The sequence below is a fragment of the Dermacentor albipictus genome, chromosome 2 (assembly GCF_038994185.2).
Source record: "Dermacentor albipictus isolate Rhodes 1998 colony chromosome 2, USDA_Dalb.pri_finalv2, whole genome shotgun sequence".
Classification (NCBI taxonomy): Eukaryota; Metazoa; Arthropoda; class Arachnida; order Ixodida; family Ixodidae; genus Dermacentor; species Dermacentor albipictus.
Window position 1 is genome coordinate 41564504 of NC_091822.1, and position 27997 is coordinate 41592500.

Here is a 27997-nt window from a genome sequence, read left to right on the forward strand (position 1 = left end):
GCGTAGTTCGAATTATCCGTGAGGGAACCTTCTCGCGTTCGAATTAACGGACTTTTTTATACATAGACTTCTGTGGAGCTTGGCCGGACCAAATCGTACAGTTCGAATTATCGATAAATTCGAATTATTGAAGTTCGAATTAACGAGCTTTCACTGTACTCGTTTACCGGAGGACTGCCTGGCCTCCAAGTGTTACCGCAACAAAATTACAAAACGCTTGCGATCCGCGAGAACTTGCTATCAATCCACACATCTTGAAGTTCCCGGCAATCGTTCTGGCGTACTGTGGTCTAGATTAAACACATTCCTTCATCGCGACCACTTTACCACCCCTGTTGCAAAGCTGGAAGTAAACGGTAAAGATATGGATGGATCAGAATTGGCTGACGCGTTTAATAATTTTTTCCCTGATATGATAACGACTGGAACTTCGGATGATGCGTGCGAATACGTATCTGTTCACAACGCTGAATCATTGTACTTGCGTCCGGTCACGCCCACAAAGTCTTATCAACAATAAAAAGTAAAAAAAATAGCGCCAGTTGAGATATTGAGAGAATTCAAATACGTCCTATCAAAGACGGGTCTGACGTTATCGCGCCGATTTTAGCAGATATCTTTAACATTTGTTTAACTCTGTCTTTCCTTTAAATATGCAAATAGCAAAAGTGACCGTGCTTTACAAAAAAGGTGACCGAAATAACTTTGGCAATATAGACCGGTGTTTATCTTGCCTGTGCTCTCACAGGCTTTCGAAAAAATTCTGCACACTCGATTTTGAAGTTTTACTGATAAATATAATTTATTTACAGCTAATCAATTTCGTTTTCGGAAAAATAAATCAGTTGAACTGGCGCTGCTTGAGCAAAAAGAGTACATCCTTAGATAATTTGAAAATAAGGCGCTCGTTTGTGGTATTTTTATTGATTTTTCAAAGACCTTTGATGTAGTAAATCATAATATATTGGTAAAGAAATTACATTGATATGGTATTTGTGGTCAAGCCATAACGCTTATTGACTCTTATTTATCAAACAGACAGCAGGTCGCTCAGATAAGCGACTATTTCCGGAGTGAAACCTTTGCTGTGTGGAGTTCCCCAGGGCAGTATTCTAGGCCCACTAATATTTAACATCTATGTTAATGACATTCTTTGCGAGGCCAAATACATAATAAATATTATATGTTGATGATACCAGCATACGTTTTTCAGGGCATGATATTCACGAGCTTATAAGAACTTGTAATCACACAATGAAAACGCTAGAGAGATGGTCAGCAGCAGATGCAATGCGTACGTTATATGTCGACCACAAAATAAAATGATTCCACCTCATGAAGACATAGTACCGAGTACTCACACTACCAGCCGTGGTTGCTCAGTGGCTATGGTGTTAGGCAGCTGAGCACGAGGTCGCGAGATCGAATGCCGGCCACGGCGGCCGCATTTCGATGGGGGCAAAATGCGAAAACACCCGTGTACTTAGATTTAGGTGCACGTTAAAGAACCCCAGGTGGCGGAAATTTCCGGAGTCCTCCACTACGACGTGCCTAAATCAGAAAGTGGTTTTGGCACGTAAAACACCATAATTTAAGCACTCACAATATTCAAATAGTTGACCAATTTAAATGTCTGGGCATATTTTTTCCGCGAATATGAGCTGGGATTACCACGCAAAACATGTCCCCAAAACTAATGTCCTGAACAAAAATTAGCTCAGGTGACAGGTGTAATTGGTCGGCTTCGATACTTACTTCCAAAAGGAATCAAGCTTAATTCTGCTTCATCACTCGCTTTTTGGCTCTCGTTTAAATTATTGCCAACTAGTATGAGGTACAACGACGGTCACTAATATTAATCGAATATACTTGGTTGAGAAAAAATGTATTAGGCATATTTTCAATGCGAGTTCTGCGGCGCCTACTACTGTTTTATTCTGTAGTTCAGGAATAGTTAAAGTAGACCAGACATACAACTATACGTTAAGCAGAAAATTTAAATGAGAAACTCGTAAGAAAATAACATATTTGCGCGTTTGGGCCAATTTAAGTATGAGGCATTCAAATTATCCAACGCGTCATGGAGAAAATTGGGAAGTAGACACAGTACGATTAAACTCCGGAAAAGTGCGCTTGTTTTACACTCTTCCGTCCCTTCTTAATGAATCACCTTAACAATTTTGACTTGTTTGATTGTTCATATCAGGTTGTACGCAAGTTATATGCAGTGATGTATAGCTCTGAGATTTCTGCTACTTAACACTTGTTTTATTGCAAACCTTGTCTTACTTGGCAGATTTGTTGAAGGATGGTGGGCAGATTGTTCTATAAAAACTGGCCACCCTGTATGCGCAATGCCTCATGACTTTGAGCGTACCGGAATCTTGGAAGAACGCTAACATAAACCTAATCCATAAGAAAGGGGACGCCAAAGACTTGAAAAATTATAGACCGGTCAGCTTACTGTTCATTGCCTACAAAATATTTACTAAGGTAATCGCAAATAGAATCAGGAACACCTTAGACTTCTGTCAACCAAATGACGAGGCAGGATTCCGTAAAGGCTACTCAACAATAGACCATATTCACACTATCAGGTGATAGAGAAATGTGCGGAATATAACCAAGCCTTATATATAGCTTTCATTGATTACGAGAAAGCGTTTGATTCTGTCGAAACCTAAGCAGTCATGGAGGCATTACGGAATCACGGTGTAGACGAGTCGTATGTGAAAATACTGAGAGATATCTTAGCAGGTCCACAGTCACCGTGGTCCTCCGTAAAGAAAGCAACAAAATCCAAATAAAGAAAGGCGTCAGGCAGGGAGATACGATCTCTCCAATGCTATTCACAGCGTGTTTACAGGAAGTATTCAGAGAACTGGATTGGGAATAATTGGGGATAAGAGTTAAGGAGAATACCTTAGTAACTTGCGATTCGCTGATGATATTGCTTTGCTTAGTAACTCAGGGGACCGATTCCAATGCATGATCACCGACCTGGAGAGGCAAAGCAGAAGGGTGGGTCTAAAGATTATTCTGCAGAAAACCAAAGTAATGTTTAACAGTCTCGCAAGAGAACAGCAGTTTACGATAGGTAGCGAGGTACTGGAAGTGGATAAGGAAATACATCTACTTAAGACAGGTAGTGACCGCGGATCCGGATCACGAGACTGAAATAATCAGAAGAATAAGAATGGGCTAGGGTGCGTTTGGCAGGCATTCTCAGATCATGAACAGCAGTCTGCCATTATCCCTCAAGAGAAAATTGTATAACAGCTGTGTCTTACCAGTACTCACAGATAGAAGGAAGAAGAAGAAGCCGAGGTGCGGACGTCCCCCACACCGGCTCCGTCGTTTTTGAATGTTTGTGCAGCCGTCTTTGCCGCCAATCACGGATTCAAGCACATCACTGGATTTGTGAAGTCACCGGCAATTCGCGGACACCTTTCTTTAAGGTGGGACTTGCATTTTTTGGACTTTTACTGGCCTTTCTTGGCGCAACACCTAAGTAGGCGTACTGGCCCCGCCGGGCCGCGACGGCGGACACGCGCATTGGAAGATGAAGACGCTACCGGATTAGAAGAGAATGAGGAAGATCTAGGTTGGCAAATTGTGACAAGCCGAAAATTTCGCTCCACCACAAGGATTGCTGGCGATGGGAAAACATTGCCGCAGAGGCAGCAAGAGCAAGGCAACAGCAGCAAGAACAAGGGACCTACAACCACTATGTTCAAAAATCGGATTGTCAAGGCATCAAGGATGCCCCAATTGCCCGAGGAGCACAGCAAGACCATCATCCGTCCACGAGGTCTCAACTTGAGCGAAGTGAGCACCACAGCGATAGGCGTGGCGATTATTGAAGCATCTGGCCTGACTCCGCAACAAGCTCGAGAGGATGTCGTTTGCCCTAACTTCGCGCAAAACATCGTGGTGGTTAGTACACCAGACCCCAGTCATGCTGCCAGGTATGTGCGAATCAGGTCAATAGTTATAGGGGAAACCGAATATGAAGTGAACGCCTACGAGACAGCTCCGCATACCACGTGTAAAGGGGTGATTCGGAGAGTTGACCTCAGAGACAATCAGGCCACGATAACGCAGAACATTGTGCATGACTTTAACCCACTGGCATTGGCAGCCAAACGAAATAAATCCACGGGCTCGGTCATCGTTCTGTTTGATGGGCTCAAGGTGCCCAATTATGTCAGATACGGGTCGACTCTTGTAAGGTGTTACCTGTATAGGAAGCAGTTTGATGTCTGCTATGCTTGCGGAAAGATTGGACATCGAGCAGATGTATGTCCAACACCGGACGTGGTACAGTGCAGAGGATGTGGAACTCAAAACCCGGAGGACAATCACATGTGTGTGCCTAACTGCAAATTCTGTGGAGGGGACCACCCATCTGGGGACAAGACTTGCCGACAGCGGTACCAAATTCCATACGTGGTGCGAATTCGACGACGAGAACGCAACAGATCTGCATCGGGGGCGACACCACCTCAGCTGCAATGGGATGCCCAAACGGGCACCAGGGGGCGCACGCGCTCAAGGAGCCCCACACGGTCAAGACGCCGCTCGCCGTCGAAGGGCAGAAGCCGCTCCAGATCACGTGAAGTGCAGGTGCGCTTCGAAGGAGGAGGGCAGACGCCTGGCGACAAGACGACATCTGGAACGACCTGGGCCGACAAAATGAAAGGTACTGTGAGGACCGCGGAGAGCGGTGCGGGGCGGCCGGTCGGAGATAATGATGCCAGGGTAGAACAGCTAATTAAAGAAGTAACGTATCTGAGAAAGGCAAATTAAGAACTTACTAAGCAGGTTGTAGAACTTCGCAAGAATCGCAGACTAGCTCCACAAAAGTAGCAATAGCCAAACCGGTGAATAATGACAACAGTGAGGATGAAGAAAACACACCAGCTCCAAAGAAGCGGGCAATAAGCCCAGTAGAAACGACAGTGTGCTCGGCTTTGGAAGAGATCAAGGAGGCGATTAAACAACTTAGAGATGCCATAGACAAAACTACCTTCAAAGTTGATAAGTTATGGAAATGGAGACTGACGGCTGAAAAGAGGCTTACCAAAGTAGAAGCGCAAGGCGAGGACGACGAATACTTACCCTCAGAAGCAGAAAGCGTCAGATCACTCCCAGGCGCGTCGGGGGGTTCTACGAAGCGTACTCTAGCGGGTAGCAGTAAGGCGGGTTCTATAAGCAGTGGCTAGCAGTGGGAGCTTTACCGTGTGGCAATGGAATTGCCGAGGATTTTATCACAAAAAAGCACCTCTCATGCAGTTAATAAAAAACTCTGCAGACAAACCGAAAATTATTATGCTGCAGGAAACCTTGGCGGATGACATTAGCCTCTCCGGATACAAAGCGACATGCAGGGGCAAAGAGCCGGGTAGGGGGCTAGCCACGCTCGGAGATAAGAAACTACCTTACATAGAACATGATTTGCACCTTGAACTAAACAAATTAGAATACTTACTTGTGGAAATAATTTTGAAAAGGAATAGAAGCAAACCGCAAAGCCTCTTTTGTCCTAATGTTTATAGCAGCCCTAGCGACATGAAACAAGAGTTTCAGGGCTAATAAGACTATGGCTATTACTAAGCACGCTCCACTCATTATTGGAGGAGATTTCAACGCCCCACATCAAACCTGGGGATATCGCTGGAATACTAAGAAAGGGGATGCACTCTGGCACCTAGCTACAGATCTTAATCTCTCCCTCATCACAAACCCAGCTTATCCCACTAGGTGTGGTACATCTACATGCAGGGACTCCACCCCAGACCTTACTTTTGTATCAAATTTAGCGAACGCCGGCTGGAATAACTCCAATATTGACCTGGGTAGCGATCATTACATATTGCAAATACTATTGGAAACACTAAGTAATGAGATAAAGCATTTTAACTACATTGACTGGGATCTTTTTCGGAAAGCAAGGAGAAGCAGAGCTGAGACAGAGACAGGAGAAAAGAAAACACTCCAAACTTGGACCACTCAGCTCAGGGAAGATGTAAAGGCGGCAACGAAGGATATTACCACAGAGGAGGATATCGAAATCATGGACAGTAGGCTGGCGCACTTGATTGAAGCCAAACAATCTATGTTAAAGAGCTGGAAAACGCAACGTCTGAACCGGAGACTCAGGAAGCGCATATCATTCTTGAATAGGGAGATTGAAGAACACTCAAGAAATTTATAGAAACAACAATGGGATGAGCTTTGCAATTCAATAGATGGTCGAATGAGACGTGGTGGAAATTGGAATTTACTTAGACATTTGCTTCATGAGAACGACACGAAATCTAATAGGAGAACAGCAGTAGCACGACTCGTCCATCGTGAGAGTCAGGACACAACGGAGGAGGCCATTCTGGATCGGCTAGCAGCTAAGTATTTACCGCTTAAGGATAGCAATGAGAGTACAGACCCGCCTGAATATACAGGGGAAGACTGTGAGCCTATGGATCAAGACTTCACAGAAAGCGAAGTTCGCGCAGCCCTGTACGACCTCAACAGTAGATCTGCTGCCGGTCCAGATGGCATTTCCAATAGGCTGTTGAAAAATTTGGACGATGAATCTATAACATATTTAACAGAGTATTTCAACGAACTCTGGAAAAATGGTGATTATCCAAAGGAATCGAGAATTGCTAACACAATTCTTATTCCCAAAACAGGCAAGCAACTAAATCTAGATAACCTAAGACCCATATCGTTAACATCATGTCTGGGCAAAACCATGGAGCATGTCATACTCAATAGACTTACTAAGTATGTAGAAAACAGAAATCTTCTTCCGCATATCCTGATCGGTTTCCGTCCTGGACTTTCGACTCAAGATGCAATGCTTTTAATCAAACACCACCTTATTCTTGCTAGCCCGCTGCATATGAGAGCTCTTCTAGGCCTAGATGTAGAAAAGGCCTTTGATCGCATCAAGCACAGGGCCATATTGGATATCCTCTCGGAGATGGGATTGGGTAAACGATTGCACAGTATAGTTAAAGCCTTTCTCGGTGGCCGTTCTGCTTGTCTCAGGTTAGGCGAATTCCAGTCGACAACTCTGGAACTTGGGAATCGTGGGACACCACAAGGGTCCGTCCTATCTCCCATGTTATTTAATTTGGCAATGTCAAAAGTGGCTCAAGGTCTCACGCAGATTGAGGGTATATCCACTTTGCTATATATGCAGATGATGTAACAATCTGGAGTGCCGAAGGTAATATAGGACAAACAGAGACCAAACTACAGGAAAGCATTTATGTGGTGGAAACAACACTTGAGGGTATGGGACTGAACTGCTCTGCTAAGAAATCTGAACTATTGGTACTACGGAGCAGTAAGCGTGGGCGCAAACCGAACGGATATATGCCAGAGGAAGAACCCGGCATTGACATATACGCCAAGAATGGAGAACCAATCAGGCAGGTGGAGACTATTAGAGTGCTAGGACTTCTCCTGCAAGCGAATGGATCTAATTGCAGGATGATACAACACATCTCTAACAAGTCAGAAGAAGTCATTAGGCTTCTGCGTAGAGTTACCAACAAGCATAAGGGGCTAGGAGAACACAGTGCCATAAGATTGGTACATGCATTCGCCTTTTGCCACTTCTCGTACGTGGCTGGCATGCTACAGTGGACACAGGCTGATAAGAACAAGCTAAACGCTTTAATCAGACGACTTATAAAGACTGCACTAGGACTTCCCATCAGCACGGCTAACGATAGCTTATTGCGCCTAGGGCTGCATAACACACTAGAAGAGATAGCTGAGGCTCAGCAGGTGGCCCACCAGGAGAGACTAATGGGGACACGACCTGGGAGGGCGCTACTTGAAGAAATTGGCGTAGAAATTAACAACCACACCAACGAAGGAGAATTATTAACACAATTGCAAGCGGGACTACGAGAAACAATAAAGACGACCCCATTCCCTAGGAACATGCACCCGACACATAAACTCGAGAGACGAAAGGCAAGGGCGAAGGCACTGCTTCAAGACATAGATCAACATAAGCAGCAGGTGGTGTTCGTTGACGCTGCCTGGGCTAAAAATAAGGATGCGTATACCTCCGTTGTTGTAGACACTCAAGGTAACATACGGGATGCCATCACCGTCTATACGAAGGACCCAACAGTAGCAGAAGAAGTAGCAATCGCCTTAGCCATTCGGGCTAATCGGTGGACACGTATTTACAGCGACTCTAGAACAGCCATACGCAACTTTATCAATGGGTATGTGACACGAATAGCAACAAAATTACTAGAGAAGGTCAACAGTGAGAGGATTGAAATCCGCTTGTTTCCTGCACATCTGGGGGTAGTGGACGGAGCTCGAAGAAACCTCAATGAGGTGGCAAATGAAGCAGCACGAGGACTTTCTAGCCGTGCTCTTCAAGACCGAGCAACTTACACTTTACCCGGGGAACACAGGGATCGATTATTAACATATAACGAAATCACGAAGCATTATTATTTAAGCAGAAGGGAGTACCCATTGCCACACGGTAAGCTTTGCAGAGCCCAAGCGGTCACATTACGTTTGCTACAGACTAGAACATACCCAAGTCCATATTTTATTAACAGGAGCTATCCTGAGAGGGAAACTCAAATCTACTGTAATAAGTGCAATGGCATCATTACTCTTGACCACATGCTTTGGCAGTGCCCCGCGGTCTTCACAGACTGTGACAAGGAAGAATGGTGGCGGCAAATGCTACACAGTGAATCACTCTCTGACCAGTTACGGGCAGTCCAGAAGGCCCGCGATGTGGCTGAAGGGCTCGGCCTGACAGTCCCAACGTGGGAGCGGCCCGCGTCAACCTATGGTTGACCTTCAGGACCAAATAAAGTTCTTCATACCATACCATACCAGCACTCACATACGGGACAGAAACCGGGAGGCCTACGAAAAGGGTTCTACTTAAATTGAGGACGACGCAACGAGCTACGGAAAGAAGAATGATAGGTTTATCGTTAAGTGATATGACAAGAACAGATTGGGTGAGGGAACAAACGCGAGTTACTGACATTTTAGTTGCAATCAAGAAAAAGAAATGGGCATGGGCAGGACATGTAATGAGGCGGGAAGATAACCGATGGTCATTAAGGGTTATGGCCTGGATTTCAAGGGAAGGGAAGCATAGCAGAAAGTTAGGTGGGCGGATGAGATTAAGAAGTGTGCAGGGACAACATGGGCACAATTAGCACATGACCGGGGTAGTTGGAGAAGTACGGGAGAGGCCTTTGCCCTACACTGGGCGTAACCAGGCTGATGATGATGATGATGATGATGATGTCGTCTTGCTTATCAAACCCATAATCGTATCGAATTCTTTCATCTGGTTATATGTAACTCTGTAACAAGTTGATTTCTATACTGTCTGATACCTGTATTTTCAATGTATTTATTCTAGGTATTTGTATTTTGATATCATTTCAGATATTCCTTTCTCTAAGGAACTGTTTTGCATTTATTTTTATGACGATTGTAAAAACTGATTTAACATTTCTCTATTAATCTGCACTTCAATACGTTAGTGTGTGCCCTATATTACTACGCTGTCTGTTACGCTATCTATCTATCTATCTATCTATCTATCTATCTATCTATCTATCTATCTATCTATCTATCTATCTATCTATCTATCTATCTATCTATCTATCTATCTATCTATCTATCTATCTATCTATCTATCTATCTATCTATCTATCTATCTATCTATCTATCTATCTATCTATCTATCTATCTATCTATCTATCTATCTATCTATCTATCTATCTATCTATCTATCTATCTATCTATCTATCTATCTATCTATCTATCTATCTATCTATCTATCTATCTATCTATCCTGTTACGCCAACGCAGGGGTCGGAGTTGCCTGCCGACTAGGACCGCTAGGTGTGTGATCCTGGTCGGGATGCCGTCGTGATTGTTCTATCGTCGTCATTCCGGCATCGTGATCTCACTCTCGTCGTGGCATCGTCAACACGCCTTCTACCCCGACCCATTTGCAGAAGTTGTCTAATAGGTTGGGCTATAGTTACGGGCTCGTGGTCATGATGCCGGCGTGGTCGTTATATCATCATTATATTTTAGTCATACTGTCGTTTTTCAGTCGTGATTACGACGTCCTTGTCTTGCAGTCAACCTCCGTAGCTATCGTGCCTCCATTGACAGACCGTCGTCGTGATGCCGTCGTGGCTATGCCATCATCGTCACTCCAGTGATGTCATCCGCCTCTCATAATGCCGTCATATTTAAGCCATCCTCGTCATACAGGTTTCGCGATAAAGTGATCGTCATGCCATTGCGATCATACACTCGTGGTCATCCCACTTTCCCCACGCTGTTGTCTTGCCACCGTTTTCATTGCGCTGTCGTCATGCGCTCATCGTCGTGCCGTTATCGTCATGCAATCGTCACCACGCCGTCGCTTGGCATCGTCATCCCATTGGCATCGTGTCGCCGTCGTCGTAGCACCTTTGCCGATCTATCGATGTCATTCCTTGTTCGTCATTCTATCGTAATCATGCTGTCGTCATTCTATCGTGATGATGACGTTGCTGTCGTGGCTTCATCTTTACGCAAATGCTAGCACGCATCCGTTGTGATACCATCGTGTGACCGTCGTCTTTCTGGGTTCCGAATCTGGTTGTCAGCATGCCGTTGTTGTTGCGTTGGCGTCGCTTGCAATCGTCATAACTTAAAAAAAAATCGATATCCAGTTGGCTTATGCCGTCGTCGTTATATGCCTTTGTCGTTACATCGATATCCTTCTTTCTTCCTCATTCCATCGTCACTGCGTCAGCGTCATACAATCGTCGTCGTGGCTCCATGTTCATGGGGTACTTTGACAAGCGGTACCATAGCAAAGTGGGACGATATCAGAGTACGTGTGATATAGCCCAATCAGCGAATGTGTCAGAATTAGCATTACGTGTTAAATAAACGGTACCTCAGGAATACCGTCTGCCGCTACAGTGCTCGATTGCTACTCACATTACCGTCGACAGTCGGCGTTAGATGAGTTCCGCTGTAGTTTTTCTTATGCTGTTCTAGTGAAGAATCATTCACGTAGAACTTTTCCCCGTGACAAGTGGACACCAAGAAAATTAGCGACTTTGAGCATAACTCCGATGTTCTCTCTCATATTGAACGAGGGTGTATGCGGCTAACTTTATGTTCGCAGGCGGTGGCCACCCCTGAATAACATGAGCTTGTGTGGGTGCTGTCGTAAACACGTCCAAATGCGCTATACTTACGCTCACTCTTCGTTTGCGGACGCGATAATTTCGATTGCAGGTTGCCCGCTAAGCCACACGGTCGCCGCACTTTATTTCGTTGGAGTGTCTATTCTCATCACGGTCGCTTCGTATTGACTGGCTAACACCACGCGACCAACTAGCGGTACAACAGCAACGTGCCTTTATCTAGCAGGAACCGGGGCCCCGATCGTTAACGTAATTGTTTGCGATGACACCATCGGACTAAGAGGAGCTTGCGCGCCTCCCTTTATTGCGGCCAGGTTTACGCCACGACGCTTGACGCCTGCGAATCCTGCCTTTTATGCGAAGCACATTACGAGAGCTCAACCCAGCTCCTCAGGCGCGGCGGTGTCGCGTTCAATGACCTTTGACCCCATGCCATACCACGTGACACCGTGACGTCACGACAGAGGAGAAACGGGGCTCCAACTCGCGCCGTCGCTCGCGGCGTCGCTCAACTCTTGCAAGATGGGCTGGGTGGGAATCGAACCAGGGTCTCCGGAGTGTGAGACGGAGACGCTACCACTGAGCCACGAGTACGATGCTTCAAAGCGGTACAAAAGCGCCTCTAGTGAATACGGTGTTGCCTTAGAAACGAGCTGTTTCTAAGGCTCAGGCGTGCATCGCTTGCTCAGGCGCACATTTCGTTGCCGCGCCGAACGCTGCGTTGCTCGACACTCACCGCGTCCAATGCGGGGCGCGTAGTCGCTGGCGGGTTGACGGGAACGCTGTCGCGTTCCACTCTTGAAGGCGAAGCAGAGTAACGCATGAGTTGTTTCTTCGTCTAGCCGAGCCAAATATAGCCAAGCAACAGCAGTTCACCAGGCTAAACAGTGGTTCAACAACTAAAATAAAGGCTAGTATGCTTCGCATCCTGGGCTTAACCTTAGCTAAGCCACAGCCATTTTTTTCGCTATATAAAGGAGGTTAACTGGCTGCCGTGCGAAATTCTGGACAGAAATTTTAACGCCTGCCATGAGAATAGACTGTGGCTCACTACGTGATTTTTGGTTTACACTAGAGATTCATTCATATATGGGTCATCTGGGTTCAGTAGACCAAAGGTCTAATTGCGGAGCGATAGATAAACCTACCTGCTCCAACAGTGGCAGAGACGGCGGTGAGGTGTCGCAGTCCCTTCTTCGAGCAACACGAGATAAAGAAGCCGCACATTGGATCTTCGCGAAAATCGAATTCTTGTCGGGCGAAGCGCAGCCCGGGGCGCTCGTTGTTTGCGTGGACAATTTTCTTCTTCTTCTTTCTCACCCTGCACAACCAAAATAGCCACAGCAACGATGACGATGCCTTCAAAATGTGCTCCGTGTCCACAATTGGCGATGGACCAAAAATTGAGTCGTTGGCGCATAGATAATTAATTACTTCAGGGAAGCGAACCTGAAGAAAGCAAAGCTGGTGACGAATAGGTAGTGTGTAATTCAGAAGTGAGACCAGATGAATAGACGATTGGATTTAAAAGAAATAAAAAGATTTATATTCAGCCACCGTCCAAGAGTGGCTACTGCAGATTTAACGTACAAGTAGAGTGCAAGGAGTTTAGAAAAATTACAGTAGAAATAGTAATGAAAGTAAGAATAAGCACGTGTTTACAGCTTCAATAAAATCGCTGACAGCGTCAAACATATCCGCGCGAGTAAAACCTATTGCCGAGGACTCAAGAGAGAGTAATACCAGCATATTCCAGCATATTCTAATTCAAGCCAACGTTACTATACGGTGCTCGAAGAAATAAATTTATTTGTAGCCGTTGCCTGCGCAACTCGTCGTAACTCTGACACAATTGTATCACTTCCGCGACAGTGTGAGGACTCTTCGATAATAGCATTTCAAACGCGTCGTCCTCAATGCCCTTCATTATATGTTTGATCTTCTTCTCCTCTGACATCGACGGGTTCACCCGTTTGCAAAGTTCGACAATGTCCTCAATGTAGCTCGTGAAGTTCTCTCCGGCCTCTTGGGATCGTGTGCGCAAACGTTCTTCTGCACGAAGCTTTGGTACTGCTGGCCGACCGAAAACTTGGGTAAAGCTGTTCTTGAAGACCAACCACGAAGTGAGGTCGACTTCGTGGTCTAGAAACCATTGTTTCACAACGTCCGTAAGATAGAATGCGACGTTTCTCAACTTGGTAACATCGTCCCACTGGTTATGGGCACTCACTCGCTCATAAGAGGAGATCGAATCTTCAACGTTTGTCCTCTGTGCCCGAGAAGATAGGGGGATCTCGCTGACGCAAGGCACCGGCACAGACCAAGGTGGCCGGCGCGTTGGAGGAGTTCGAGGAGTGCATGCGTCGTCGGGCATGATGGGGGGTAGAGTGCGACTCCGATGTTCCAGGGTGGTCGAATCGCAGCACCTCCACCACTTGCTAAGAGATTTATTAGCAACGGGCGCAGGCGAATGGGTAGCAGTCACAAGCGTTCGGCCAAGGACAGCAACCACGAACTCATACCGGTAGAGATGGTGCCGTGGCGCAGGCAGGCTACTGTGCTTCGTTACAGTATAAAAAATTTGCAGCGGATCAAAAAACACTGATCAGCGGAGGATTGCTCTTCCGCATCTCATGTGCTTACAAAGGTTCCCATACGTAGTGCAGGAAAAAAGAACAAGGAAAATGAGGATTAGAAAGAGAGACCGACACACGTAGCGCTGACTTTCACCTGATCATCTCAGCCTTGAGCAGCTCATTTATGTTTATTTGATAGCGCAAACGGGACGGTTAGTAAATGCAGGCTATCCTGCCAATGTTTTGGTTGCTGCAGCAGAAGTCCTTTCGAGAGGACAATGTGGTAAATGTCGTGATGCTCGGCAGACAGCCATGAGAAAAATAAAGTATACGCCGTGCTTCCGCATATTCACCGTGTTTCTCACAACTAAAAAAAAAATGTCATGTGCTCTGTGAAACTGGTGCACTCTGTGCCATTGACGCCTGGCAGTCGTTTTAGACCATGTGTTCCCGTAATTGGCAGTTGTGAAAAAGTAGAACAAGTTTGTTGGTTGCGCACAACATGGCATTTTTCGTACGTATCTGTTGTGTGGCCGGGCCCGCGTGGGCCAAACAGATAAATGCGTTAAGCGCAAGACGCATGCTGTCATTTCGCGTGCGATCCGTCGAGTGACTACTCGCATCAGTAGCTGCAGGTTCTCAACAGAATCTCAATAGCTTCTCTCAATAGGTTCTCAACAGAATCGGCCACCTGCGGCGTCGAATCGCACGCCGTTCATGTCACCAAATTGCTGGATATGGCCGCACCATTGCCACGTAGATCGCAAGGCCGCAGCCAATGATAGCACCAGTCTCGTATCAGTCATGGTCACATGGTTGACCCGGCGACGCGAGGATGGCGAGCGTGCGCCTCGCCATTCAGATCGTGCAGGGGCTTTTTCTACGCCATAGCCTTAAGGCTCCCGTGTCGCAGAAAATCTGGCGCCCTGCATCGGCGTCCCGCTTCGGCGTCTGGCGTCCAGCGTTGGACGTCGTTACGGCAAATATATTATCATTCCACCTATGCCCAGACCCTCCATGTGGCGCAAGGAAGTTACTGAAATAATTCAATTTCTCAAGGTGAAATACGTAGAAAGATCGTAAAGTACAATTTACGCACAGCCTACAGATATGATAGCGTCGGATTCTAAGTTTAATGTACAGAACAGAATTCTGTTTGTTACGCGAAAACTCGAACTCTTTTCCAGCGCTTCTACCAATCATGGACCGGTCACGGCATCCGCTATTTAGGCGCGCTGGCGTGGGAATATTTCGGAATCTACGGATCGGCGCCAGTTTCCTTGAAACACTTCCAGAAGCTTCCTAGCTTTCAGGAATCAGCGACATTTAGTTCAGTTACCTTCTTTTAGCCACGACGTGGCGTATCGACCGCAAGAAATTCAAAATTGAGACCCTGATGTGTGCCACGACGCATCATCAACATAAACACACACACACACACACACACACACACACACACACACACACACACACACACACACACACACACACACACACACACACACACACACACACACACACACACACACGCGCGCGCGCGCACGCACACGCGCACACACACACACACGCGCACGCGCACGCACACGCACACGCACACGCACACACACACACACACACACACACACACACACACACACTAAAGAGTACACCTTGAGACTTTCGCTTCACCTCAGCACTTCCAAACGAGTGCGCTTATGTATCAGCCTTATCTCGCAGACGGTTAGCTATTTGCTCGACTGGCAATGAACTGACAGTTTCGCTGGACACCCGACCCTGACAACTCAGCATGTCTGGCCTGATTAGATGTCTGGCCAAGATAACTGCTCCCGCAAAGCTTCCGCTGAAGTTTTTTTTTCTTGAGGGCTTTTCTTTATTTGTGCAGCACTGTGGCTGTGGGCTTATGCAAAGTCAAGACTTATGTTTCGTGGGTTTCTCATAGAATTGGCGTGATGAATTAAGAGGAAGTTTTAAACTTGGGCCTATCTTTGCCGGCTGCTCAAATACATCTAAAACGCAAGATTGCTTTTATTAGAAAATTGCTTAACCGATGTGAATGAAATGTGTTTCATTGAGGTGGGAAAGTTAAATAGCAGTGACTGCAGCGAACAAAATTTATAGCTACGCCGTGAAATTTCTTCAAGAATTGCCGAAAATTAGTACAGTTGAAAAAAGAAATAGAAGCATGAAATTTACAAATCCGTAACTCAAGACGAAAAACAAATATTGAATTTCTGTTAACTGCGTTCGACAGAGCGTCTATATTGGACAAACTTGACGTATGTATTTACGACATGTGAATTTGTCACAATGTTCGAAAAGCTTTTCCAAATATCATACTGACAAGCTAGTTGTATACAGGTTGTTTCGGCGAGCACTTTCAAAAATTTTAAAAGCTGCCTATGGGAGATAGCATAATTCTAGTCCATAATCTGGTCTTCTTGAAGAGGCAGACAAGTTACCATGTTGAATGCTGTCTATCACTGTAAAGCAGAAGCTGTGCGCCAATCCAGGGCTGTATGGAAACCACCCTAACTCCTTTAGGGCCTCCGACTCCCGTTTGGTTATCTGTGAAGGTATTAATATAGACTTGCTCAAAGATAATTGCGCGGATTACGTTTTTCATTTACTATGTCTTAACTAAGACTAGTAAGTTCTCTTAAGCTTCTAGCTTCCCGCTCTGCTTCGCTCATAGGCCACATGTTGTCCAGTGACCAACCGGATATTCATGATGTATGGCATATGTAGTGGAAATCACGTACATATATAAATTCGTTTATTGAAATGTTTCCTCAATACCCCGCGTTGGAATCCCATAAAACATTTTCGCTTAGGTAATGAAATACTCTATAGTCGGATACAACTTTAGAAAAAAGGGGGCGTTTACTCCTCCGACGCGGATGCGCACCAGCATCCACCAATGGGCACGCACTCTGGACTGACGTCATGAACCGAATGGCCGGTGACCCCGCCGACGAAGAAGATGGCCCCCCGCGCTTAGAAGTGGGCCAAGTCGCGTCAGCTGTGTGCTTCAGCGATAAATGCATTGTTTTATACAAGTGCTTTTTCAATAGCAATTGATTCATTTCAAGCTTGGAAAACAAGTAGTAGATACGCCATGTACATGCGAACAAGCGCAAAAGCCATGCAGAGCTGCTCTTTCTACTTTTGTCACTTGCAATGAAGCTAAAGAACAGACGACGGGCAGCGTTGTAAAAGGCACGGGGTTATTTTTCTATCGCAGCCGGCATGTGCTGCAGCACATGGGACCTATACTAAACCAGTCATCAAAATACAAAAGTCTTTGTTTATACCGAGGATTGCGCATTTCAGGAGTAGGATTTTTCGAGTGGGACTATTTTAGTCACGGAGGCAATCGGCTGTCGCGCTTCGGTCTTCTGGGCGGGGCCTCCCGTTTTTTCTAAATTTGTATCCGACTATAATAGGTTATTAAATATTTTAACGGCCTACTTTAGAAGGCAAATTTTGTAGACCATTATCGCGGAGATCTAATCATCAAACCGGGTTATTTTGTTCACTGTTCAATCACAATTATTGTTAAATCGATGTGCATTATAATGGGGAGAAGCTATGATCATGCGCAAAAATGAAAGAAATTATCGACAGGCCTGAAAAGAAAGATAAGTGATGCATTTCCTGTGGTTCGGCAGAAACAGAAAAGAAAGCAAATTCGAAAGCGCAGAGTAGGGAAGACGCTGGTAAAAAAGAAAGGCTGTTCTGCTAATAGGTGGAAGGAAAAAAATGTCGAATATGAATTACGAGGAGCGGTGGATATTTGATAGCAATAAATCAGTGGTTATGATGCATACATTAAAAGAAGTTTATTCCTCAACTTTCATTTAAACACAAAGCAATTATTCGCTGCAGATATGGCCCTGAGTACCTGAGGTTAAAGGCTTGCGTAACTAACGTACGGTTACTCCAGAAGTAATTTCGTCAAGACTAGTAAATGCTTTTGACAGTTCATCGTTAGTAGCGTTAAACTAGCAGCTGAGAATTCGACATTGCTATACACTCCATCGCTTCTCACATCTGTTAGCAGCTCCTTCAGTTTCGGGACTGTGTCGATGGACGTAATGGTTAAAATTATAATAAACAGACCCGCTAATAATGCGCCCGGCCTGGTATAACCTAATAACTGCTCCGCTTTAAATATTCAATCATCTAATTACAACATGTGCAAAACAAGACATAGTAAGCATGTCTAAAGTTACACCAGTGTGCAAAAATGACTCTAACAACCCATGCAGTACTTAGATCCTATAGCTTCGCACTCCTTTTCACATGTCTGCAAAAAGCTGCATCTCTGATTCTACAGTAACAAGACAATCTCATGCGCATACAGTGAACCTGGAAGATGGTGCTACAGCCTTGTGATACCTCGTTTATATGAAATATTATAATCCAGCTTGCTTGCCTCTATTCCCCTTCTGTGCTTATCATCATGCTTATCACCAATAATTCACCATGCCTGTCATCAAAAGACAAAACGTTAAAATCAGCTACCACGACCCAGACTCTTTCGGACTTCTACAACCGCGCAATTACTGCCCTTCATCATTCCGCACATTGCGTGTAAAGGCGTGTGTGGTTACAATTTTATGGGTTTGCCGAGTTATTATGTAGCAGACATACTGTGTCGGAACAACGTATGCTACATCTATATAATGAAACCGTTGAATATAAGTGTGGTTTGTAACACGCCTGTCTGCTTAAGGGATTCCTATGAACCGACTGCCTATTGTCATCGTTTTGTCTGCGGAGGAATGGTCTCTGTAAGAAGAGCTTTACTGCCAGCGGCAGCACGTACCTGCTTGTCGCCCTGGCATCACTTTGAAAATAAATACTAAAAGCATGCCACGATGAAACCACCGTAGGTCATCTAGGCTACGCGAGAACATTGTGCCTACTCCGACGCAAGTACTACTGGCTAAATCTACCTGCTGCTGCAAAACATCACATAGAAACATGGGTAGACTGCCAATAACGCAAAACATTTCCTGGCAAGCCTGCCGGTCTCTTACATCCATTCGAGGTACCAGGCCAGCCATTGGCGCAAGTTGGATTGTATTACCTGGGCCCATTTCCAACCTCTACGGCCGGTAACAGGTGGATCGTTTTTGCCACCAATTACATGACGCGCTACGCGGGTACGAAAGCTACATAGCGGTACAGAGCAGGCAAAGCAGCTCATTTCTTTTTTGATCGAAAACGTACTCCTTAGGCAGGGCGCCCCAATAGTATTCATCACAGAAACGGGAACTGCCTTCACCGCCGAACTTCTCGACTCAGTTCTCAGACTCAGTCATACAAGCCATCGGGAAAACAGCCACATATCATCCCCGGACCAACGGACTAACAGAGCGTCTTAGTAAGACCCTCGCAGACATTCTATGCACGTACGGCGACGTGGAACATGAGCACTGGGTTCCGATTTTGTATTACTTAACCTTCTTCTGCAGTAACGCTCGACCAGAAACTACTCGAATGACATCGTTCAGCATAGTTCATGGTCGCGAAGCCACGACGACGTTGGAAGCCATGCTGCCGCACGAGTTTGACAACATACCCACCGACGTTGAAGAATTCACTCAGGGCCCCGAAGAAGCCCGAGAGCTTGCTCGCGTACTTGTCTGCCTTCAGCAAGACAAAGATGCAAAATGATACAATCTCTGACACATGTCCGTTTTCTAAACTTCTGGCTACAAAGTATGGGTCTGGATACCTATACGCCATGGTGGACTTCCAAAGAAATTGGAGGACGCTTAAGCTTCGCCTTCAAGAGCGGAACGTGATAGCGTTATCGCACCCCGTTCGTACCACCAACTCATTCGCTCGGCATGCTCTTGAGTCACACAAAGACGAAACGTGCGCCTAACGAGCGGAACGAAGCAAAGAACTCGGTGTCTCGGAGGGAGAAACGATCTACGCGAGCCAAACGTCGTGATCGGCACGGACAGCCGTGCCGTGACGCGCCATGAAGGCGGACGCGATCATGGGGCTGACGCCTCGATGGGATCTTCCTCTAGAAGCGGGCGGGTGGCGCGCAAGCTGTCGGGGCAGCGCTGTACATTTCGAGGAGGGGGTCTCCTGTGTTTGCCGCAAGATGGCTCTGCGTGCGCGCCAAGCGCAGAAGAAATGTAGCGGAAACATACTTCGCTACGCGTTCCACTGCGACTTTTGTAATTTACGTGCTCATAATTACCGATATACACCACAGTATAACTTCCTACGGCCCCGTTTCTAAGGCAACACCGCCTTCACTAGAGGCGCTTTGGTCCCGCTTTGAAGCATCGAACGCATGGCTGAACTCCGCGTTCGGCTTTCGACGAGGGCGGATGCGTGATGGCTCGCTCCGTGCGAGGTTCTTAGGCAGCAGCCGTTGGCTGCGGTGACAGCTTTTCTTCTGCACCCTCAGATTATAGGATGTTGCTGCCAACATTGCCTTCAGGCGAGAGCATGCGGCAGTACGTTTTTTTCGCACGGTGACCTGGCAAGGAGGCCATATCGGCTGGAAGATTTTCGTGACCCATAGGAGCAAGCTGGTATCATCAAGAACATCACGGGTATAGGAGCCTTCCAGATGAATCACATCTGGCTAGTCAAGTTGCGCAGCAAGGCGGATAAGGATGCTCTCGTGAAAACGGGTGAACTTCAAGTCAAGGGCGGCTTCTGCACTGTCATTGACCCCGTCCAACAAGACGTCACCGTGAAAGTGCACTGGGTCGACTTTGCTGTCCAAAGTGAGAGCTTTCGGCAAGCGTTGAGTAGCTTTAGTGACGTCCTTGACGTGTCGAACGACAACTGGTCCGTCACTGGTTTTGAACATGCGACGTCCACGACGAGGGTCGTGCGAATGAGACTTAAGGAAGGTCTTGAGCTTGATGACCTGCCTCATTTTTTCAAGTTAGGAAGTGGCACCGTCCGTCTTGTGGTTCCGGGCCGGTCCCCGCTATGTTTGAGGTGCCGCAGGCAAGGACACATTCGACGGGACTGCCAGACGCCACGTTGTGGTGTGTGCCCAGCGTTCGGACACGAAAGCAATGATTGTGCAAGAAGCTACGCTAGAGTAACTAAAACGGTTCTCCCAACAGAAGGAGGCCGAAAAGTCTGCCCCGAACAGCAACACCAAGGAACGCGAAGACAAGGCCCCGGAGACGTACGCCGCGAAAGCTAGAGGGAGGACACCTGACAACCGCTACTTGAGGAAGGCAACTGAGTAACGTGCCGAAATAGGCTGCACGCAAGAGCCACTGCTCTTAAGTGAAGCAAGTGAAGAGGAAGACACGAGCGACAGCACCGAGATCACTATACGGCCGAAGATAAAGCAGACGCTACGGGCTCGACCGCGGCACGCGGGAAGCGTCCCAGAACAGGCATTCCGAAGTTGACGGACGCAAGGTTAAACGCCTGGAGCGTCAGTGGCATCGCGTTGCTGGTGCTAAGGGTAAAAAAATGGCTGTGGCTTAGCTAAGGTTAAGCCTAGGATGCGAAGCATACTAGCCTTTATTTTATTCGTTGAACCACTGTTTAGCCCGGTGCACTGCTGTTGCTTGGCTATATTTGGTTCGGCTAGACGAAGAAGCAACTCATGCAGGCGAGCGCACGAGCTGAGACCCGGCTATGTAGCTACGCGGCCGCAAGCGAGCGCACGAGTTGAGCCTCCGCTTTTGCAGCTGTTATGACGTCATATGGTAGCTACGCGGCCGCGCGCGGCGCAGCAAGGAAGAACGTGGTTGTACGGCTAGTATGCTTCGCATAAAAATATGTCCCCGAAGGCCGCCCGGCGTCATCGTCGCCGGTTCGGGGTCAGGGACGCTATAATACATCGGTATTCCCACTGCAGGGTGGAGCCACGGTAAGCGTTGCACTGATGGTTCGCGCTTACAATCATCATGATTAGTACGCGTATACCTGCACCATTATGCGTCGGTACGCTCAAAGTACGGGGTTTAGGGGCTAGTTGCAAGCAATATCAGGTCAAACGCATAATGTAAGAAAAAACCTAGATTTGCTTGCGGTCCAGGAGACTAAAGTTAGCAGAAAGGAGGCGACCGAAGGCTTGGTAGCAAAATTTTTTATTAAGGTACAATGTATGCGTGAGCCATGCGGTGGGAACATCAGACGGGTGTATGTTGCTGGTTAGAAGTTCACTTTGCATTGTCTTTGAAACGGTTACGAGTTGCTTGCAAGGAGGTTTTGTTTCGTGCGATCTTTCTTACGGGGAAGCGAAATTTAGATTTATTTGTGTCTATACACCTACAAAGCCGCATTAAAGATGTCTGTTCTTTCGCGAATTGAGTATGTATTTTGATTGTTAGAGGTCTTTGATTGTGTTGAGCGACTACAATTGTGTCCTTATTCAGGAAGACCGTTCAACCACTGCTAGTGTAAATAATGAAAGTGTTGCGTATTTTAAAGAATGCGTGAGCAAATTCTCTTTAAATGATGCGGCACAGTTCGCGAGAGGTGGAAGTCGCCAGTACCCGCCGTGGTTGCTCAGTGGCTATGGTGTTGGGCTGCTGAGCACGAGGTCGCGGGATCGAATCCCGGCCACGGCGGCCGCATTTCGATGGGGGCGAAATGCGAAAACACCCGTGTGCTTAGATTTAGGTGCACGTTAAAGAACCCCAGGTGGCCAAAATTTCCGGAGTCCTCCACTACGGCGTGCCTCATAATCAGAAAGTGGTTTTGGCACGTAAAACCCCAAATATTATTATTATTATTGGAAGTCGCCAGCACATCACACACTTTCAAGGCACCAGCCATGCATGACTAAATCGAGTATATGTGTGTTTGGAGATTTCGCCTTTGGGTCAGAACTAAGATGTGGATGCTGTTTCTTTCAGTGATCATTGTTTAGTGACCTTCAAAATCGGTTAAAAGCAAAAAAGGAAACTTGAATGGGAAAGGTGGAAATCGAACGCCAAGCTTATCAAGGATAACGTGTTCGTAGATAAAATAAAAAAAGAAATAGAGCAGTTTTTTAATCACACACTAATCAGTGCCGCAGAGAAATGGATGTTATTTAGACAAAGGGTAAAATTGAACGCAGTAGAAAGAGATGGGCATATGAAGCATCAAGCTCAAAAACATGAACATGGTCTGCGGCAGGAGCTCCAAGACTTGGTGCGAATCGAAACAGCAAATCCGGGTTTGGTGACGCAAGAATTGCAAGTTATTAAAGGAAAACTAGAAAGCTTAGAAGAGGATAAATACAGAGGTGCAATTATACGTGCACGAGCTGAAAAATATCTCGCGGGGGAAGTACCAACAAAGCGAACTTTGTCAGATGAAAAGGCGTACGCTCGAGGAAATGAAATGTTGGAAACAGAATATAATGCTAAGATATTCAGAGAACAGAAAGTTATCATGACGGCATTTGAAAGTAACTATAGAGAGTTGTTTGCTTGTCGTGAGCCAAAGGTGCCGGGCTACGAGGAGGACTTTTTGGCAGAAATGCCGACGCTAGGCAAAGAGGAAATGAACTCATTAGAAATGAATATTAGTATGGAAGAGATTGAGAGGGCTATTGAAGAACTAAGCTCGGGTAAATCTCCTGGTCCGGATGGGATTACCGCGACATTTTACAAGGCGTTCAAGACGGATATGGCAACAGCATTGCATGAAGTATTTTCAGAGGCACTCGAGCGGGGGACTTTGCCTCAATCGTTCAATCGTGCGCACACAGTACTAAGCCCCAAAGGCAAAGATAGAAATATATTACTTAAAGTAACGGGATACAGGCCAATTACGTCGACAAATGTTGATTACAAGGTTTTCATGAAAGTTCTTGCAGCATGGCTGCAGGGACTTATACGGAAGTTAGTTGGGCCGCATCAGATATGCGGCATCAGGGGTAGGAAAATATTTACAAATACTCATAAAACTAGAAGCATTTTAGAATATTGCGATAGCGCTCTCCTCAAGGTAGCGATGCTGCAAATAGATCTAGCTAAGGCTTTTGACATGGCACCACATAGTGTTCTCTTTTTATTAATTATTTAAGTAGGGCTTAGCTCCGTCATGTGTAAAGGCATCAAAAGGGCATATCAAAGCACATGTACCAATTTAATTGTTAATGGTGAACTCTCACAACGCATTCAAGTACTCTCTTCCGTTCGACAGTGTTGTCCGTTAAGTCCTTTACTTTTTGCTTTATTTTTGGAGCCGCTCTGTAGAAAAATTGTTAATAGTACAGAAATCAGGGGTTTTAAGATACAGTCCTGTAAAGTACATGTTCTAGCTTATGCCAATGACGTTGCCCTATTTGCTGTAGATAGAGCGAGTGTTAGCACATCATTAAGAATTACTGAAAGGTTTTGCGAAAAAAGCGGTCGTGAAATCAATAAGCAAAAGTGTATTGGTCTCTGGCATGGTCATCGGAATGCCACGCCCGGTGTTCTTGAAAATATCCGGTGGCTCACGACACGTAGCACTTACCTGGGGTTACCTTTGGATGGGTATCGTGAGAACGAGTCACTCTGGCTCGAAAAAAACGGATAAAATGAGTGCGATGGCCGAAGCGTGGGGTGGCTGTGAACTGTCGATTTTTGCACGTGCCACTATTTGTAACGTTTTTCTCGCTGCGAAAATTATGTACCTTCTGCAGGCACTGTATTGTACACGTAAGCACATTGAAAAATTTCACCGAATCTTTGCCACGTTTATCTGGTGTTATACGTGGGAGCGAATCTCAAGGACAAATTTGTTCCGTCGAGTAAAGAAAGGTGGTCTGTCGGTGTGCCACTTCTTTCTTCAGCAAGTTGTATCACGTTTCATACTGATAAGGGACGAAAGAGACCCTTTTCAGTGATGCTTTTTTCAAACCATGTTAACAGTTTCTATGCCTGATTTTTTTGTTTCTTCAGCCAATGGCCCACATTACACAATTTCAAGGTTCTTGCGTGAAGTTGTAACGTTCTCTCGTTTCCTTAGGGCGCGATTTTCTCTTGAGTGCCTCTCCAGTGTAAAAAGAGAGCATCTTATGAAGGATCTCATTGACAGTGTGTTCCCTGTTCCATTGTATCGGTTAATGTTTCATCAATGCTTGATACTTTGACACACATAAAACGAGTGTGATATATGATCAAACTCTTTTGAGGCCTGGAAATAAAGAAAAAAAATACCGACGATTACGTTACTTCCTAATGCGAAATTTGAGCGCAGCAAATAAGCTGTTTCACCTTTTCGATAGATTGAGATGAAGAACACAGTCTGAATTGACACAAGTCCGAGTTGGGAAACGCACACCGGAGATTCTCACGGCACGTATCCGGAAGCGGTTTCACGTCATTTTGGAACCAGAGCCGATCACACACTGAACACAAACTTCCAAACGGATTGTCTGTAAACTGTCGCCGGAAAGCATTTGTTGCACCCTGACTGTTTGCGAGCCTTTGTTTGCGTTTGGCCTCGGCCTCGGCCGCGCGAACGGTAGAGTCTTCTCTGCGACGGCGATGAGCTTCTGCTTCAGCCTCGCTTACTGCTGGTTGCTCTCGACGGCGGCGATGAGCCTCCGCTTCGGCGGTGCGAACGGCAGGGTCTTCTCGGCGGCGGCGATGAGCTTCTGCTTCAGCCTCGCTTACTGCTGGTTGCTCTCGACGGCGGCGATGAGCCTCCGCTTCGGCGGCGCGAACTGCAGGGTCTTCTCGGCGGCGGCGATGAGCTTCTGCTTCAGCCTCGCTTACTGCTGGTTGCTCTCGACGGCGGCGATGAGCCTCCGCTTCGGCGGCGCGAACGGCAGGGTCTTCTCGGCGGCGGCGCTTAGCCTCTGCTTCGGCGACGCGTACTCCTGGATCATCTCGACGGCGGCGACGGTAAGCTTCTGCTTCGGCGGCACGCACCTCTGGATTCTGACGGCGACGGCGCTGGGCCTCTGCTCTGGCAGCTCGTTTGCGGCGGCGGCGGCGGCGGCGGCGGCGGCGGCGGCGGCGGCGGCGGCGGCGGCGGCGGCAGCGGCGGCAGCGGCAGCGGCAGCGGCAGCGGCAGCGGCAGCGGCGGCAGCGGCAGCGGCGGCAGCAGCAGCGGCGGCGGCGGCGGCGGCAGCAGCAGCAGCAGCAGCAGCAGCAGCAGCAGCAGCAGCAGCAGCAGCAGCAGCAGCAGCAGCAGCAGCAGCAGCAGCAGCAGCAGCAGCAGCAGCAGCAGCAGCAGCAGCAGCAGCAGCAGCAGCAGCAGCAGCAGCAGCAGCAGCAGCAGCAGCAGCAGCAGCAGCAGCAGCAGCAGCAGCAGCAGCAGCAGCAGCAGCAGCAGCAGCAGCAGCAGCAGCAGCAGCAGCAGCAGCAGCAGCAGCAGCAGCAGCAGCAGCAGCAGCAGCAGCAGCAGCAGCAGCAGCAGCAGCAGCAGCAGCAGCAGCAGCAGCAGCAGCAGCAGCAGCAGCAGCAGCAGCAGCAGCAGCAGCAGCAGCAGCAGCAGCAGCAGCAGCAGCAGCAGCAGCAGCAGCAGCAGCAGCAGCAGCAGCAGCAGCAGCAGCAGCAGCAGCAGCAGCAGCAGCAGCAGCAGCAGCAGCAGCAGCAGCAGCAGCAGCAGCAGCAGCAGCAGCAGCAGCAGCAGCAGCAGCAGCAGCAGCAGCAGCAGCAGCAGCAGCAGCAGCAGCAGCAGCAGCAGCAGCAGCAGCAGCAGCAGCAGCAGCAGCAGCAGCAGCAGCAGCAGCAGCAGCAGCAGCAGCAGCAGCAGCAGCAGCAGCAGCAGCAGCAGCAGCAGCAGCAGCAGCAGCAGCAGCAGCAGCAGCAGCAGCAGCAGCAGCAGCAGCAGCAGCAGCAGCAGCAGCAGCAGCAGCAGCAGCAGCAGCAGCAGCAGCAGCAGCAGCAGCAGCAGCAGCAGCAGCAGCAGCAGCAGCAGCAGCAGCAGCAGCAGCAGCAGCAGCAGCAGCAGCAGCAGCAGCAGCAGCAGCAGCAGCAGCAGCAGCAGCAGCAGCAGCAGCAGCAGCAGCAGCAGCAGCAGCAGCAGCAGCAGCAGCAGCAGCAGCAGCAGCAGCAGCAGCAGCAGCAGCAGCAGCAGCAGCAGCAGCAGCAGCAGCAGCAGCAGCAGCAGCAGCAGCAGCAGCAGCAGCAGCAGCAGCAGCAGCAGCAGCAGCAGCAGCAGCAGCAGCAGCAGCAGCAGCAGCAGCAGCAGCAGCAGCAGCAGCAGCAGCAGCAGCAGCAGCAGCAGCAGCAGCAGCAGCAGCAGCAGCAGCAGCAGCAGCAGCAGCAGCAGCAGCAGCAGCAGCAGCAGCAGCAGCAGCAGCAGCAGCAGCAGCAGCAGCAGCAGCAGCAGCAGCAGCAGCAGCAGCAGCAGCAGCAGCAGCAGCAGCAGCAGCAGCAGCAGCAGCAGCAGCAGCAGCAGCAGCAGCAGCAGCAGCAGCAGCAGCAGCAGCAGCAGCAGCAGCAGCAGCAGCAGCAGCAGCAGCAGCAGCAGCAGCAGCAGCAGCAGCAGCAGCAGCAGCAGCAGCAGCAGCAGCAGCAGCAGCAGCAGCAGCAGCAGCAGCAGCAGCAGCAGCAGCAGCAGCAGCAGCAGCAGCAGCAGCAGCAGCAGCAGCAGCAGCAGCAGCAGCAGCAGCAGCAGCAGCAGCAGCAGCAGCAGCAGCAGCAGCAGCAGCAGCAGCAGCAGCAGCAGCAGCAGCAGCAGCAGCAGCAGCAGCAGCAGCAGCAGCAGCAGCAGCAGCAGCAGCAGCAGCAGCAGCAGCAGCAGCAGCAGCAGCAGCAGCAGCAGCAGCAGCAGCAGCAGCAGCAGCAGCAGCAGCAGCAGCAGCAGCAGCAGCAGCAGCAGCAGCAGCAGCAGCAGCAGCAGCAGCAGCAGCAGCAGCAGCAGCAGCAGCAGCAGCAGCAGCAGCAGCAGCAGCAGCAGCAGCAGCAGCAGCAGCAGCAGCAGCAGCAGCAGCAGCAGCAGCAGCAGCAGCAGCAGCAGCAGCAGCAGCAGCAGCAGCAGCAGCAGCAGCAGCAGCAGCAGCAGCAGCAGCAGCAGCAGCAGCAGCAGCAGCAGCAGCAGCAGCAGCAGCAGCAGCAGCAGCAGCAGCAGCAGCAGCAGCAGCAGCAGCAGCAGCAGCAGCAGCAGCAGCAGCAGCAGCAGCAGCAGCAGCAGCAGCAGCAGCAGCAGCAGCAGCAGCAGCAGCAGCAGCAGCAGCAGCAGCAGCAGCAGCAGCAGCAGCAGCAGCAGCAGCAGCAGCAGCAGCAGCAGCAGCAGCAGCAG

At 48.2% G+C, this 27997-nt stretch overlaps 1 protein-coding gene across 4 annotated transcripts in view; it reads right to left on the reverse strand.

Annotated features, from left to right (window-relative positions):
• Positions 1–12546, reverse strand: part of LOC135900676 (uncharacterized) — a 75345-nt gene extending 62799 nt beyond the window's left edge. For all 4 annotated transcript variants that reach the window (XM_070533574.1, XM_065430209.2, XM_065430207.2 and 1 more), the window contains exon 1: positions 12386–12546. In XM_070533574.1, the coding sequence (XP_070389675.1) occupies positions 12386–12464 (79 nt within the window). In that variant the 5' untranslated portion in view covers positions 12465–12546. The remainder of the gene's footprint in view (positions 1–12385) is intronic.
• Between the last annotated feature and the right edge of the window lie 15451 nt (positions 12547–27997).